This window comes from Gambusia affinis, linkage group LG11 (assembly GCF_019740435.1).
Source record: "Gambusia affinis linkage group LG11, SWU_Gaff_1.0, whole genome shotgun sequence".
NCBI lineage: Eukaryota > Metazoa > Chordata > Actinopteri > Cyprinodontiformes > Poeciliidae > Gambusia > Gambusia affinis.
The window spans coordinates 26,179,821-26,194,886 of record NC_057878.1 but is presented as its reverse complement, the minus strand read 5'-3'; the positions used below and the strand labels follow the sequence as shown (position 1 = coordinate 26,194,886).

The window sequence follows — 15,066 nt, the reverse complement described above, 5'->3', positions numbered from 1 at the left end:
AGAAAATTAAATCAAACTGATTCGAAGTGACTCGTTTCTGGTGCTGTGGATGCTGAAAACAAGTTGAAACTTTGTACTGAGCTCAAACAGATTACAAAAGATCCAGATTTAACTTTAACTTCTGAGCTCCTCGTCCAGAAAACTTCCACCCTGAGGCCTCCACACGCTCCAACGGTGGACACATTATCATGTTTCCAGTTGATTTCCTTAAGTGAGAGCTGATCTGCAGCTCCAGGTTTGGTTATAAAAGCTTCTTCTTTCACTATTTGATCAATTTTTGCCAATTTTCCTCTTTCTTTCCCATCATCCTAGCCTCTCATGTTCCTCCCTAAAATCTAGATCAACCAACCTTATAAAAATCTGCCAGTTATGGTGTTAAAATGGTTATTTTGCTGTTTCTGTATCGGATATTAATCTTTTTCTACTAATTTCAAACAACCAGGAAGTTTGACATGCAAAGCTGAATTTCAGTCGAGTCAATTTTCAGATAACTGACCTATATTAGAGTAATTTTAGCAAAACACTGAGTCGTTTTCACATTTTTAAGTGTTAAAATAATTCCAGAAGAGTCCAATTTGGCAAATTTGCTGTGTAATTTTATTTAATTCGTCTGATTTTGCAAATAAGTGAGTTTGAATGGAAATTAAACTCACTGGTTCACATATTAATAATAAAAAATACAGTTTGCTGAGAGAAAACTCGCAGTTTTCAGCTCAGTTTAAAACCAATCCGTGTTCAGTCACCACATAAAGACACTCAAACCTTCACCAACTCTAACTCGCGGATTTGGACCAAAACTAGCTCGTAAAGGCGCAATCTGGAGCTTAAAATGCGTGTCACTTTGCGCCACTGAGTCCATCTCGCCGTCAGGGAGGCGCAGTTCGGAGTTTGGAGTTTTGGCCGTGACTAAACGGACACAAAGACGGGACCCACTCCGCCCCCGCCGGCAGAGAGCAGCGGCACACAGCAGCAAAATCAGAAAAGAAAGACAAGAAAGACATCTCTTCTGGCATCACTGGAGGACTTAAAGCGTTTATTTCTGACGGCAGGGGGGAGAAAACACCGTATTTGTTCCTGAAGTTACGCAGAAAAAGAGTCCAAGTTGAACTTTTATGCGCAGAGACGGGACTTAGCGCAGCGGCCTGTTTAAAGCTTTATCTCTGCGGCCACATTTCCAGCAGAAATTACTCTGAAATCCGTCTTATTGTTCTGAGAAAACATTTCGACACACACACACACACACACACACACACTCACAGAGGCCCGCTGGAGCTCAACTACCAGTCAGAAACATGCCCCGTTCTCTTTACGCTCCTACACAATACATTCACATTCCTAAAGTTGGAAATATTTTTAAGAAATTGTATGTATTTTTTATATTTCTGGCTGCGACATTTGATGTATTCACCCTGCAGTGCGCAGCGCAAAGTGCGCGTCATTTCTCCGCACATCGAGCTCCGTCTCCGCTCTCTGCGCGTAAATATTCCCCTGCTGAATGTGCGCACACTGACGGTCGGGATTGCAGCTTTATTCAACCAGAATGCACTATTTTAGTAAAATGCTTTAGAGGAGTGGATTTTTTTTCTTTTTTTTTTTCTTTTTGAGAAATAAAAAATAAAAATAAACGTCGGATTTGGTGGAGAAAAAGGGGGGAAAAATCGGCAATAAATGTTGCAGTTAATTTTTTTTAATTATTTTTTGTGCAAAGATGAGTGCGCATTTCGCTGCACTTACTTGGTGTTGGTCGTGTTCCAGTAGATGGACTCCAGAATGAGCGGCCGACACAAGTCCAGTTCGAAGGCGAGGAAGAAAACTCCAAAATAATATCTCCACATCGAGTCCCCCATGGTGAGTCCGCGCGCCTCCGGGATGGATGCGGTGCACACTCCGTCTCAGAGGGGGAACAGCCGTGTGTGTCCAGGCAGAAAACAAAACAACAACAACAGAAAAACAAAAAGATCTTCAGATTATATCCCGATCCAGCGCATTCGGACCCAACAAGCTCCGATCAGAGCATCTCCACAAAAAAAACTGAGAAAAAAGAAGAGCGCACGGTTGGTTCATTCAGGGCGCAGCGCGTTAGAGATCCATCATCCTTCAGAGAAAATAGAAATCCCTCTGCGTAAAAAGAGCCAACATCCAACAGCAGCAGGCTGAGGTATTCCGCGTTCAGCTGGAGCTGGAGGTGGAGGTGGAGGGCGACAAACTGTGGGTGACAGCAGCACAAAAATGGAACAATGAGGTCGGATGGTCGAAATGAACAAAATGAGCGGATGTGTGGATGAGAGAAACCAAAGGAGCTGGGATGGAGGTTCTCATTCTAAACAGGTCCAAAAAGAAAGAAAATAAAACTCCCAAAGTGAGGAAAGAAGGACAGAAAAGAAAGAAAGCCGAGCGCGCAGGCGGAGAATTAGAGTCCCGCAGATCCGTCCTCCCGCACCGCACCGCACAGCGACCCGCACGTAGGGAGGATGTCGCCTGATCGGCTGCTGCTCTCAAGCCGGGCTGGGAAGTAACTGAGAGAGACGCAGACTGGGAATATTTGGCGGAGCTGCTCCCGATCAGGCCCCGCCCACCGCCGCCGCTGATTGGTGGAAGTTAAAAAGAAGCGGATCCGTCAATCAGAGGCGGCAACTGGTTCGGCGGGGTGAGAAATTACAGCCGAGCCCTGGTAATGTCAACGGGCGGCTGCTGAGTGACACTGTAAACCATTTTATTGACGCGACGCGTCACCAAACAATTGTTTTAATCAATAATAATAACAATAATAAATATTAAAAAGAGAGATAAAGAGAAAGAAAGAGAGATGGAAGGAAGTCAAGTGTAATACCTGCACAGGTGAGGGAAGTAGAACACATCCGGGTCATTTTCATTTTCCAATCTCTGGATTCCTGCAGAATTCCTAAAGAACCGAACTCCTCATCCGAACCGACCGCGTGCAGCCGGTTCATCCGCGTCAAGTTCATTTGAAAGCCAACAGCGCCCACTAGCGGCAAAACTATCAGGGAAAAACAGAGAAAATTACATTTTTATAATCAAAAGTCAAATTATAACTCATCAAATAATTAAAGTAAAGATGAAATCATAAGAACACATGCAGCTTCAAAGTGTTTTTTTCTATTTTTAAACTTTTTATTTTGTTATTCCACCTTGCAGGCTGCAGCTTCATCCATAAGACAAAACATTTATTAACGTTAATGTTTTTATTTAGTTTTATAAGTCATTATTTTGCAGCAGAAATGATTCAGATTTAAATTCAGACATAAATAAGTTTATTATTTGAAGAAAAATGAAAGTTATCAGATTATTTTAGACCAAATCAGACTTTATTATCACTTTGTGTAGAAGCTGCAAAAATCCTGACAACTGAGATTTATTTAATTATTTTGTCATATTTTTATTCAAATATTTTAACTTACAAATGAAACATTACAATTTGAGTAACATTTAGGATACAATTCATTCAGGTTGAATTGAATCTATATCCTAAAGCAGATATGTTGTTTTAAATGTGTAAATATACTTACAAAACAACTTAAATTCAACCAACAATTAAATTTTCCTCCATGAAGGCTGCAGTAATAACAATAGCAAAAGCTGTTTCTAAAAAATTCAATTACCATAAATAGATTTATAAAATTTTTGATTAAATATGAATCTGTATTTTACAGCAGAAATTATTCAAGTTTAAATCGAGATAGAAATAAGTTTATTATTGACAGCAAAAGGTGAGAAATAACTACATACATCACAACTTCTGGGCTTAAATTTTTTGTAGGAAATTCATGTTTTCATATTGTTGAAAAACGTTTTTTAAAATCATTTTCTTGTATTAAAAACATGAGTAAAGCAATAATACTTAATTCAATTTGAATAAATTTTTTCAAGGAGAAATTAAGGGAAAAAACTATTTCGAAACTGCAGGGTTTTCATTAAACAAGAAACAATTAAAATCCCCCCATGTGAACACGTTTCTTCATGAGATAAGTCATTAAAACACATGCAACACCATCATCCTCCTACCACTTCCTGTCCTTTTCTTCTTCGTGGTTTGCGACAGGAGTAACATCCGGTTGTTGATCATGTGACTCAGGCGATGCAAAAGTTTCTATTTTAGTTTTGTAAAATTAACCACTTTCTGTGTCTGAAAACAAACAGCTCACCCAAAAACATTTTTATTTTGAAATCGCCGTTGTTCTATTAGGTGCGTTAGTTTTCATAATGTCAAATTTCTCAATTTGGTCAACGAAAACCCAGTTACTGATTACTATTCTACATTATATTGCCACCATTTCGGTTATTTATATTCAAAACGCCCTAACATGCTGTTTTACAGTGTAATTCCCTATGAAAACATTGTTTTAAGGTCTTCACACCTCCTGTTCGCGACCAGCCGCTAATTGAACGGACTCTCACCCACTCACGCTTCTGCCAGCTGTGGATTCAAACGTGTGAACTGCTGACACTCCTCTGAGACTTAATTTCATCAGTTTTCGGAGTTTTGCTGTGGATTGAGGCTGCTGGTCGAGCCGATCTTCACCTCCATGAAGCAGCAGCTTGATAAGGAGACCAACGGATCCTGTCGCAACGAGCAACCGCTGATTGGATGCTGATTGAGTTGCTCTAATTCAATTGGAAAGTGTTTTAGGGAAATTAGACACCAAAAGCTTCAGGAAGTTCTTTTGGAGTTTATATTACTGAATAAAAACCACAATATGTTTAACTATTATCTAATTGATTAGGTTAATATACCAACTACAGACTTAAAGCTCAGATTAAAAATATTTTTAAAGAATAAAACCAGTTATGGAGGAAGGTAGGCAGCAGCGGGGCACTGCGGAGAACACAAGCCGGGGTGAAGCGCACCGATCCGGGCCGCGTGTCGAGGAACCCCCGGCTAAAGATGGAGTATGGAGCTAAATTGCGGCCAAAAAGTTTGTTCAAAACCTCTTCTATAATAAAGAAAAAAAAATTCTCAAGTCCGTCAGATTTAAGAAAATTTGCTGCTTTTAGCCTAGTCAAAGTTTCAGCTCAACACAAGGCTTGAATTTGATTGTTCACAAACTATTTGTACAAAAATTATAAATATCTAGAATATATTTAACATATTAACATGAATTGAGTGCATTTTGTTAAAATAAACATGAGCAAATAACATTTTTTAATAAATGATACAAAAATAAAGTAACATTTCAAGATAGAATCTGAAACTAAAGTATAGATCAGAAATATTACAAATCTGATACTGATATCGACTTTGTATCGATATTTTAGTATTGTATAGTATATTTTAGTCAAATTTCTATGCATTTTTCCTAAATAAAGTGCAAAATATAATTTGAGAGCAAATTAAAATTATTAAGTAGAGTCGATAAACAATAAAAAAAGTAATTAAATTTCAAGATTTCAATCAACCTGGAGTAAATATACAGAAGCAGTTTTATTGGGATTATTCTGCATAAACTGACCCACCGCTGTCTGAAAAACCAGACGTGAAACACATTCTGGTTCATTAATGGTTTTACTGGTATCAGCAGCTGAAATCTGCCGACTCTACTGGTGAAATAATGATGAGACCTTCAGCTTCTGTTGGCATTCAATGGATTTATTCATCTGTTCAGTCCTTTGACAATTTAAGGGGGAAAAACTCACATGACAAAATTAAGATTCCACAGAATAAAGTTATTATACCCACCTGAGGTCAAATAAATCACCCAAACACACACACACTCACACACACACACACACACCTGCATTCTCACTCTGACCTCGTCTTACCTGAACTCGTGTCTCCTCTACGACTCAGCGGCGGCTTCGCCAAGTTAATTTACTACAACATAACAGTTCGCAGACGTGGGGGGAATTTTGTCGGAAAACAAACCATAGTGTTTTTCTTTCCTCCCCGTGTTTTCTGAGCTCTATCGCTTTTTCATAAGACGGTTTTAAAAGGGTTACACGGAACAGGAAATGGCTTCTGTCCTCCGTTTCCTGTCGGATCGATCACCAGCAGGTCGGGTAGCTGAGGCCCGGTTCGCCTGCAGAACCAGATTGTTTTCACGTGGCGGGGAGAAATGTTTCAGGAGGGGTGGAAGACACGGAGCGGGTCAGCCGGATGGGAAGCTTTCTGTGCTTTTTTATTTATTGTTCTTAAAATTAGAAAAGAAAATCAACACTTTATTTGAAGTGCTGTGCATAAGACTGACATGACAACTGCCATGAACGTGAAGGAGTCCAAATAAATGTTTATAACCGCTGTTATGAACTGTCATTTTGTAAATAATGACACTTTCAATGCACCTTTAAAAGAAAATCTACTTTAAAAGTATCAGTATTTACCAAACATAGCAAAGTTGACACTTTTAATGCAACTTTGCATTCTAAATGTTTTATTTACTGAGTGATCTTTTATGAGAAAAGTCAAACATTTATTCCCGTTCCTTGAGGTTCATAACAGGTCATGTCAGTCTTATGAACACTGCTTCAAATCAAGTGTTACCAAAAACGGAGCGACAGCCACCCGAGCTGCCGGTGACTTTCCCCTAGCAGGACTACCGCTTGTTACACATAAGACTCCCAGACTACATGAAAACTTCCAGGTCCCTAAAAGAGAGAAAATAAAAGCAAACAGGAGGAGTTCGTTCTGTCGGTCTGTTTGTTTGTTTTTTGTTTGTTTTTAGGGGCGGTGATGAAGGAGCATCCTCCCGACCTTTCCTTTAGCACTTCCAAAATGAAGCGAGCAAATCCACAGCGGACGACACGGAGCGGGGCTGAACCATGAGGATGAGGATGAGGGGGCGGTGCAGGACGAAGGCGGGGCAGCGGAGTGTCATTCGGCCGCCTTCAGGGAGAAGGACAGCTTGGGTCTGGACTTTCCCTTCCCCAGGATGATTTTCTGCTCCTCTTTCTGCTGCCGCTGCCGGTCCTGCTCCAGCTTCATGCGCTCCTCGTGGATCTTTCTCTGCTCCTCCACGATCCGTAGCTGCTCCTCGGCCTGCGGGCGAGACGACCCGGGTCAGAGCAGAACCAGGACACAAACAGAAACAGGCCCGTAACAAACTCTGTCCCAGAAGTTACCGCAACAAACAATAATATCTTTGTTTTTGGGATCATTTTCAGGTGATATAATGGTAGCAATAATGCAAAAGCACATTGTTAAAGATCAATAAATTTTAAATTCTAAGAAATACTTAAAATTGGAACTGGCAGATATTTAAAATATCCAAAATAAACAAGCAAAACCACCAATAAAATAAATCATAAAGTCTTTGTAAGTAAAATTGTCCTTTGAAAAAAAGGGCCTAGTTGAAATCATCAGAGAGAAAAGAGAAAAACTTCAAATCATACAAATTGATTCATTTTACCAAATATTTTTGTTTAGTTTCTAGTGCAAATATTGTATTACTCTTGAAATAAAACGAAACTAACTTATAAATTTCCAAACGTGCTGGAACTCAGCTTTGGTTGCTAGGTAACAGGTGGAATTCTGCTGGAGTTGCTAGGTAACGGGCTGTATTCTGCTGAGGTTAGTAGGTGAGGGGTCAGTGTCTTCTCATTTCTCATCCCAGTCTCATTTGAAGCGACTCATTTTCCAGACACCAAAAAAACATTAACTGGTCACCAAAAAGCAGAGGGGTGTTTTTTTTTTTTAAAGCAGTAGAAACTCAAAATGGAAGCTTAAAAACATACAAAATTCCCATTTTTCATAATAATAAGGTGCTTTGTACCAGACGTAGCGTGAGCTGGTAAACAATCCCTCAAGGAAGCTGCAATTGCAACTATTTTAATTTGTGTGGATTTGAAATTTCCAACAAATATTGGAACTTTTCACCACAATGCTTTCTGTATTTCCTTCTTTTCTGACCAATCACTGCAACCAATGTTTGGTACATTAGTGGATTGAAAACAAAAACAACAAAAAGAAGTTTGGATCCATTAGAAAGTGTCAGAGTGGGAATAACTACATGAGGAAAGGAACAAAGGAGAAATAAAGTAGTCTAAATAATTATGGATTGAAATTAATTTAAAAAGAAAAGCAAAAGTCTGGGTTATTGAAATGAAAATATAAAGAACAATGAGTGGATCACTGTAATTTGAGCCACAGTAAGGAGGCAGCATGTTATCAAACTCAGCAGAATATTTCCATATTAACTGTTCTGTCTGGCTACAGTTGCAGATAAACAAAGCAAAACTGCTTTTCCACATGTTGTTACATTACAACCAGACTCAAACGACTCATCGAGATTTTTTAAAAGATCATCAAAAAACTGTGCATGATTGGGAAGAAGGAAGAAAAGGATACAAGGTTTTTAAATGTTTGTTCCAGAACCACCAGAAACATCAAGGAATCTGCAGTGAGTTTTGTTTCTTTAAAAGAATCAATGTTTGATATATTTGTTCAATAATATAGCTGATATGGTAAATAAAACTGGACTGATATTTATTTCCGCTGTGTTTATTTTTTCTCCGAGGTTGTTGGTCATGTTGTATTTGTTTGGTTTTGCTGGGCGATAAATTGTGCCAGTACTTATCACGATAAACGATAATATTGTTGTTTTGGGTCCATTTTCAAGTAACATATTAATAATTTTGCAACTAGATTTCATTCCGGGTTCAGAACCGGGTTCAGAACCGGGTCGGGTCGTACCAGCTTGGCCTGCGCCTCGGCGATCTTGCGGTTATTCTCCTCCAGGATTTTTTCCAGCTCCTCCCGCTTGGATTTCTCTTCCTCCTGGATGGGTGACATGGTGCCATGTTAGCGCATGAAAAAGTCACAAAGCACACACACACTCTCTCTCTCACACACACACACACACACATTCAGTCACTCCACCACAGAAAGTCTCTTCAGTCAGCCTGAATTGTTTTCTACGAACATAAAGAAACTGAGCGGAGACGTGAACGCCTCCCTCGACTACTTCAAATCTCTTCCTGGAAGAATTAAAATGCCTAATTCACACCTACTCTGTTATTTTAAAGTAAAAAAAAAAACAAAAAACACAAACACATTCATCACATTCAGAGGACAGAAACATAGACTAGAGAAAAATACATCTGCTGCTTTTAACATCATCAAATGAAAGAGAGAAAAAGAAGAAGGAGGGAAGAGTTTTGGCTCACCAATGAACGTATACCTACGCATTTTCCTTGCCTGTGTACCTACACAACTGGTGAACGCATTCGGCAATAAACGGCTGAATATTTACTGTCCCGTCCGGACCGCGGCCCCTGCAGAGACAGAGAGGCGCTCCTGGGGTCGAATATGGCGCTCTCCTCTTTATAAGTCAAATCTGCTTTAGCGCTCTCTCTGTGGGGCTTTTTGTTGTCTCTGTAGAGAGCTGCTGCACAAGGTGTGTGTGTGTGTGTGTGTGTTCGAGGAGGACCCGACCACGGCACACTTACAGTAACAGGACACAAGTCACAGGTGAGCTGAAAGGCTGCAGCGCCAGCTCGGGTCAAGAGCTAGTTAGGAAGGTGGTGAGGTGTGTGTCCGAAAAACAACAACAAAAAATAATAAAAAAAATAAATAAATAGAAATAAAACACATCAACAAAATGACACCGAGCAGCCGCCCTATGGGAGAAGCAAGTTATGGTACAAAAGAAACCAAAAGAAACATCAAACTGTGGGAAATAACCAGTCAGAAAGATATTAATTCATATTATCAGATAAAACCATCAGATAGCCGCCGAGAACCTGAAGGGATAAACCGTCCGTGAGTTAGATGGGATGAACATTTCCCCACACCGTTCCGGTCGGGTTTTCCTGAACTGTTCTGATGAGGAAACCAAGTAGAGACAGAACGGGAAGAGAGAAAGGAGGAGGAACCTTTTATACTGAATTATTACAACCCCTCGTTTTATTATTGTTGGCATCTAAATAATGGAACAAAGAGCGTCTTTGCAAAGCAAAAGAAAAACTACAAAGATCGACACTTTTCCCGCAATTAGGTGCAACAATAAACTTTCTTTCAGAGGTAAAATCAAAACAGTAGGCTGTTTAGCTTTTATAAATTCAAATAAAACATGTTTTCACTGCAAAGCTGCCTAGGTTGTCAACATATGCTAGGAGCTACGTTTCTGTCCATTGAGTAACGTTCAGGTCTGTTGATTTGAACCGAAGCTCGTTGAAACAGTGTTTGAAAATGCTAACACAAAGCTAAAGTTAGCTTCCAATTCTGAAAATAGCTAAAAGTAGCTAAGCAGAACGCCAGAAGACAAAGTGCAGAATAATCTGGAACAGGTCGGAAGTGTCTTGGTGTTTTAGTTTGTAAAGTAGAACTTATTAAAGATGATCCTGGTAGCAAAACATTAAGTGGAATCGACTGTTAGCTATTTCCCGAATAGAAAGCTCCAATCAGAGGCAAACTTTAGCTTCAAACTCAAGTTTTTATCTAAAAAGTTTATGGAAAACAGCAGGATAAAAATATTTTCTCAAATATATCAGGATGATGTGCTACAAAGAAATTTTCTTTAAACATCATTTAATTATCTTCCAATTTGTTCTTATTCAGCATTAGCTCCAGCTAGTGGCTTTAGCTCCTGGTAATTGTGCTAGCTCCAGCTAATGTTATTAGCTCCAACTAATGTTTTTGGCTCCTGCTAATTGTTTTAGCTCCTACTACTTTTTCTAGCTACAGCTAATTCTGCTGGCTCCTGCTAATCATGTTGTGTGAAGCTCTTGCTCCTGCAGTTTGCTCAAGCCAATGGTGTTGGATTCTGCTAACGTTGTTAAGTGTCTTGGTGTTTTAGTTTCTATAGTAGAGCTAATCGTGTTTAGCTCTACTATAGTAAAGAGATTAGAAGCCGATCACATTTGTTTCAACAGATATCTCAAGTTTAATGACAATGAAACGTTGAGGCAGTTTTCTTCAATCCAGACGTTTCGTTCACCTCAACCACCTTGACTTCTGATAATGTTTAAAATAAGGAAAATGTTTACAATTATTGAATTAATTATTAATTTTTTAAATACAAAAATCACAACTTATTTGGGCCGACATGTTCAGCTAGTCATGGTGTAGAAAGTAAAGGAGGAGCACAAATCATTATGTTTAGACTGTCAAAAAGGCTGACCAAACAAATCAAGTTAATCTCAACTCCTACTTGTGATTCCAGTAAGAAAAAAAAAAAGTATAAAAATTGTAGCAAATGACCAGAGAGCAACACTGTGGTGACAGAAGATTATTAAAATGTTATTTTGGGGTAAAATTATCATTCCTGAGAGGTTCTGGAAACATTATCAACAGTATTACTGGACGTCCTTTACACTTAATTATTCAGAGAATTAAAAAAATTAACCCTTCATCGGGTTTGCTGCTGCAAATAAAAATTAAAAATAATCTGATTTAAATCATGTCTGAGCTTTGCATGGATATGTTTGTTGGTGTGATTAATGAAACAAAAATTAATTTAGCTAAACTGGGAACAAGTTTTTACTGAGTAAATATGACTAACAAACAAAACTATAATTTAATATCTTAACGAAGATGCAGAAACACTCAAACCTACTAGAAATAATCTGCATTATTATTGTAACATAACTGTTGCAACAGAGGTTGCTATTTAACTTCTGCAGTTAAATAGCAACAGGATCTTGGTTAGATTGAGGTTAAAGTTTCATATAATCATGTTTTTAATAATCAGTTTTGCTAATAAAAATGTGTCATTTGTGTGGATATTTTCACCTTCAGCTGGAAATCAGAGAGAATGTTTTTCTTCTTACTCTACAGTTTTTAACTTGCTGCTGTTTTAATGTCAGCTGCAAAGAGAAACCTCTGCTGCTTGTGTTCCTCCCTCATCCTGTGTGTTTGAAAGCAGCAAAACTCCAATAATTTGTTGGGGGCTGAAAGCGGAGGACGGTGGGTGGAGGCAGAAAGAGACGGGGGTGCATCCCAAACGACCGAGCGTTACCTCTCTGGCCTTCTGCGCCGCCAGCTCGGCCTGCCGCTGCCGCTCCAGCTCCTCCAGCAGCTGCCGCTCCATGATGCGCTTGGCCTCCTCCACGCGCCGCAGCACCTCCCGCTCTATCTCGTCCTTCCGCTTCTCCAGCTCCTCCTCCACCCGCTTAGCCACCAGCTCCTCCACGCGCCGGGCCGTCTCCTCCTCGATCAGCTTCTCCTCGATCTCCTGCTGGCGGCTGGAGGAAGAGGCGGGAAAAGAAGAGGTTAGCTCCAACTGGCCGACAGCAAAGACACTTTCCTGTTGTCAAGTCGCGGTTCCAACTAGTCTGACCCGCGCCATCTTGGGAGGCAAAGCATAACTGAACCACGGCTTCGAAACCAACAAAAGGAAAGTATATACATAACTCTCATGTGACGTCACACTTCCATGAACTTTGCAACTGACCTCCATCTTGGCAGGCAGTTGCTATGGAGTTGCTATGACAACAATAAACAAGCCACAAGTTTAGAACTAGCTCTCGCCTCATTCCTAACTTAACATAAAGTACATTACATCAATTACTCCATAACAATTTTTGAGTACTTTTCCCACCTTTGTGTAAAACTAAAATAAATATCAATAATATTTACAGTTTCCTTTTTTATGAAGTTGCTTCACACCCACCAGCGGTGGAGAAAGTCTCAGACAGAGAAAGTCTGTGATTCAGACTTTCTCCGTTTTCAGATATTTATCGAGACATATTTAGATTTTATTTGGTTTGGTTTACTTTTCTCTGGAAACTTTATTTACAAAGCAACCGTCCCGCAACCTTTAAATCAGGGCTCACTAGAATGTCCTGCAACGTTTGGATGCTTTCTTGTTTCAACATACCTGAATCACAAGTTACAGAGTCTTTATCTTGTTACTTCAGCCTGCAGCAGGGATGCATGCAAAAGTTACAGGGAAATGAGTCTCAAAGACTCGAGCTGGAAAACCCCCGATTCTACATGTAAACCTGCAGAAAATTTGTTTTATTTATTCAAAATTATCTTTATTAATGTTTTTTTTTCTTATTCTGAATTCCCCTTTAGCATTGAAATCACTTTTTAAACCCTAAAAATCCTATTATGGCACAAACTGACAATCTAAGTATATTTATTCAAAGTTATATAGTCATATAAAATAACGAAGCTAATATTAACTTCTTTGACAAAACAAAACTAGATTTGGGTAAAGTATTTCACAATTTTTATGTATATTTATCTCTCAAATGCTAGGATTTCAAAGTCTTTCAAATTAATGCAAATATAATCTGAAGACTATTTAAAACATTCAAATTAAATGAATTTCCTTAGGCAGCAAATTCATACGTTTGTCTAAAATCCGTAGTTTTACTCAATCAAAAGGTTTGCGGATATGATTTATGAGGTTTGACATTTACTAACAGCTCCAGTGGCAGCCGTTAACATTGGTGGTTAGCATCTCAGCTCCAGTCCGTTAAAATGAATGCAGTTTACCTAGCCGTTAGCTTAGCATGCACACATAGGAGCAGCAGGTTATGCAACATCACCCCAGCCAGATTTCAATTATTATACCCACATTTTCCTCTGTCTCTCCATCTCTGCCTTTCTCTCCTCCTCTTCCTTCCTCTGCTTCTCATCCAGAGCGGTCCTTTTACTCAGAGTCCTGCCGAAGATGTCGATCCTCTCCGGGGGAGAGGCTGCTCGCTCTCTGCGGGACGAGGCTGTGGTGGACCGGGATCGGGAGCGAGACTCTCTGCGCCGGTTTCTCTTAGACTCCCGGGACTTGGATCGTTTCTTGGACCGCTCCCTGTCTCTGGACCGGGACCGAGACCGGCTCCGTTTCTTGCTGTGCTTGCTGCTTTTTGAGTGTTTAGACCGAGACGTGCTTCGGCTGCGTGAGCGGCCCATGATGACCAGTCTTACGGCTGTAATGTGAACCACAATGCAGACTCCACTCCAACTGCTGCTCTTCTAACTCTGGACTTACAATAAACGACCAATGCAAACAACTGAAACAACTCTATCTACTTTAAAAAAGCATTTAAACAGCTCCTTAATTCGCCCTCCTAAATCGTTACAAGGCAAGATGGCGCTTGTCGAGTTTGTTGTTCCCAGCAGGCACTGCGGTTCTCGGCATTTTCCGTCAACCTTCGGAATGTCCTGTCAGTTTCACGAACTGAACAACCGTCAGACCTGTCAAAAGTGACAGAAGACTTTTGATTCAGATTACGCTAAATTTACAGTTAGGACTGTTATTGCTGTTGACATAGCAATTCAGTTTGAAGACGTAATATTTTACACAATTATAACTTTATTTAATTTCCCTTTGGGATTAATAATGTATTTTTGATTTTGAATTTGAATTCTATAAAAATAATTATGTTAAAAATGCACAGTTGCATAATTTTTCATTAAATATTTAAATTAAATATTAAAATAGTCTAATTTCTCTTATGATAAAATAATCTGAATGTTTATCATCAGGGTTTAATGGCGACTGCTAGCACAAACTTCAGCTCTTGTTAGTTTCAGCTTCTGCCGAAGCCAGTTTTTAACTTGCTTCAATTAGAAACTAAAGCAAGCAAAAACTAAAGTAGAAGCTAAACTAAAGCTAAAACTATAAGTAGTTTTAGCCCCCCCTAAAACTAGCATTAACATAAACTAAAGGTAGCCTTAGCTAGCATTAAACCTGAATCATAAGCATTCAAGTTTATCATGAGAGAAATATACATTTTAAAATGTTTAATTGTAAAGATGAATTGTAAAGATGAAATATATTATTTTCCAATAATCTTAAACACAAATGCATTCAGGAAATATAAATGAACATCAGTACGTGTTTCTACTGACCATATAACAACACAAACTGGAAATGGGAAATTGTGGTTTTTTTTTTTTGTTTTGTTTTTTACATTACTGGAATATCAAACGTTTTTTGCATATATTTATGCTTTGGTGTCAGAAACTAAATTAAATTCATGTGATTATTGCATCTCTTTATTCTTGTGTTTTTATTTTTTAACTAATGTAGAAATAGTCTGTTAATTCTTATTAAGACTCAAGTTGCCTCTAAACATTTTGCTAGATCTACTGTAGGAATTACTTAAAAATATAGTCCGTTTTAGTCATCCATCACAATTTGCTAAAAGATTAAAGATTCAATT

At 39.0% G+C, this 15,066-nt stretch overlaps 2 protein-coding genes across 2 annotated transcripts in view; both read right to left on the bottom strand.

Moving 5' to 3' along the window:
• The window catches only part of efnb2a (ephrin-B2a), a 34,983-nt gene extending 32,356 nt beyond the window's left edge, over positions 1 to 2,627 (bottom strand). Inside the window, exon 1 of the mRNA XM_044131892.1 lies at positions 1,735 to 2,627. Within this exon, the coding sequence (XP_043987827.1) occupies positions 1,735 to 1,847 (113 nt within the window). The 5' untranslated portion in view covers positions 1,848 to 2,627. The remainder of the gene's footprint in view (positions 1 to 1,734) is intronic.
• Positions 2,628 to 5,584: 2,957 nt separating this feature from the next.
• arglu1a (arginine and glutamate rich 1a) lies at positions 5,585 to 14,049 on the bottom strand. Its single transcript, XM_044131694.1, has 4 exons — positions 13,479 to 14,049; positions 11,910 to 12,135; positions 8,645 to 8,728; positions 5,585 to 6,991 (listed from the first exon to the last, which is right to left on the bottom strand). The coding sequence occupies exons 1-4, from the start codon at positions 13,808 to 13,810 to the stop codon at positions 6,827 to 6,829; spliced, it is 807 nt and encodes a 268-aa protein (XP_043987629.1). The 5' UTR covers positions 13,811 to 14,049; the 3' UTR covers positions 5,585 to 6,826.
• Positions 14,050 to 15,066: the final 1,017 nt, after the last annotated feature.

Excerpts from the sequence above, each read along its gene's own strand:
- arglu1a (XM_044131694.1), bottom strand. The coding sequence starts at position 13,810 with ATGGGCCGCTCACGCAGCCGAAGCACGTCTCGGTCTAAACACTCAAAA. Across the intron at positions 12,136-13,478 it reads ATGGAGAGACAGAGGAAAAT|CCGCCAGCAGGAGATCGAGG; the intron begins GTGGGTATAATA and ends CTCTTCCTCCAG. Across the intron at positions 8,729-11,909 it reads CGGCGCAGAAGGCCAGAGAG|GAGGAAGAGAAATCCAAGCG; the intron begins GTAACGCTCGGT and ends TCACCCATCCAG.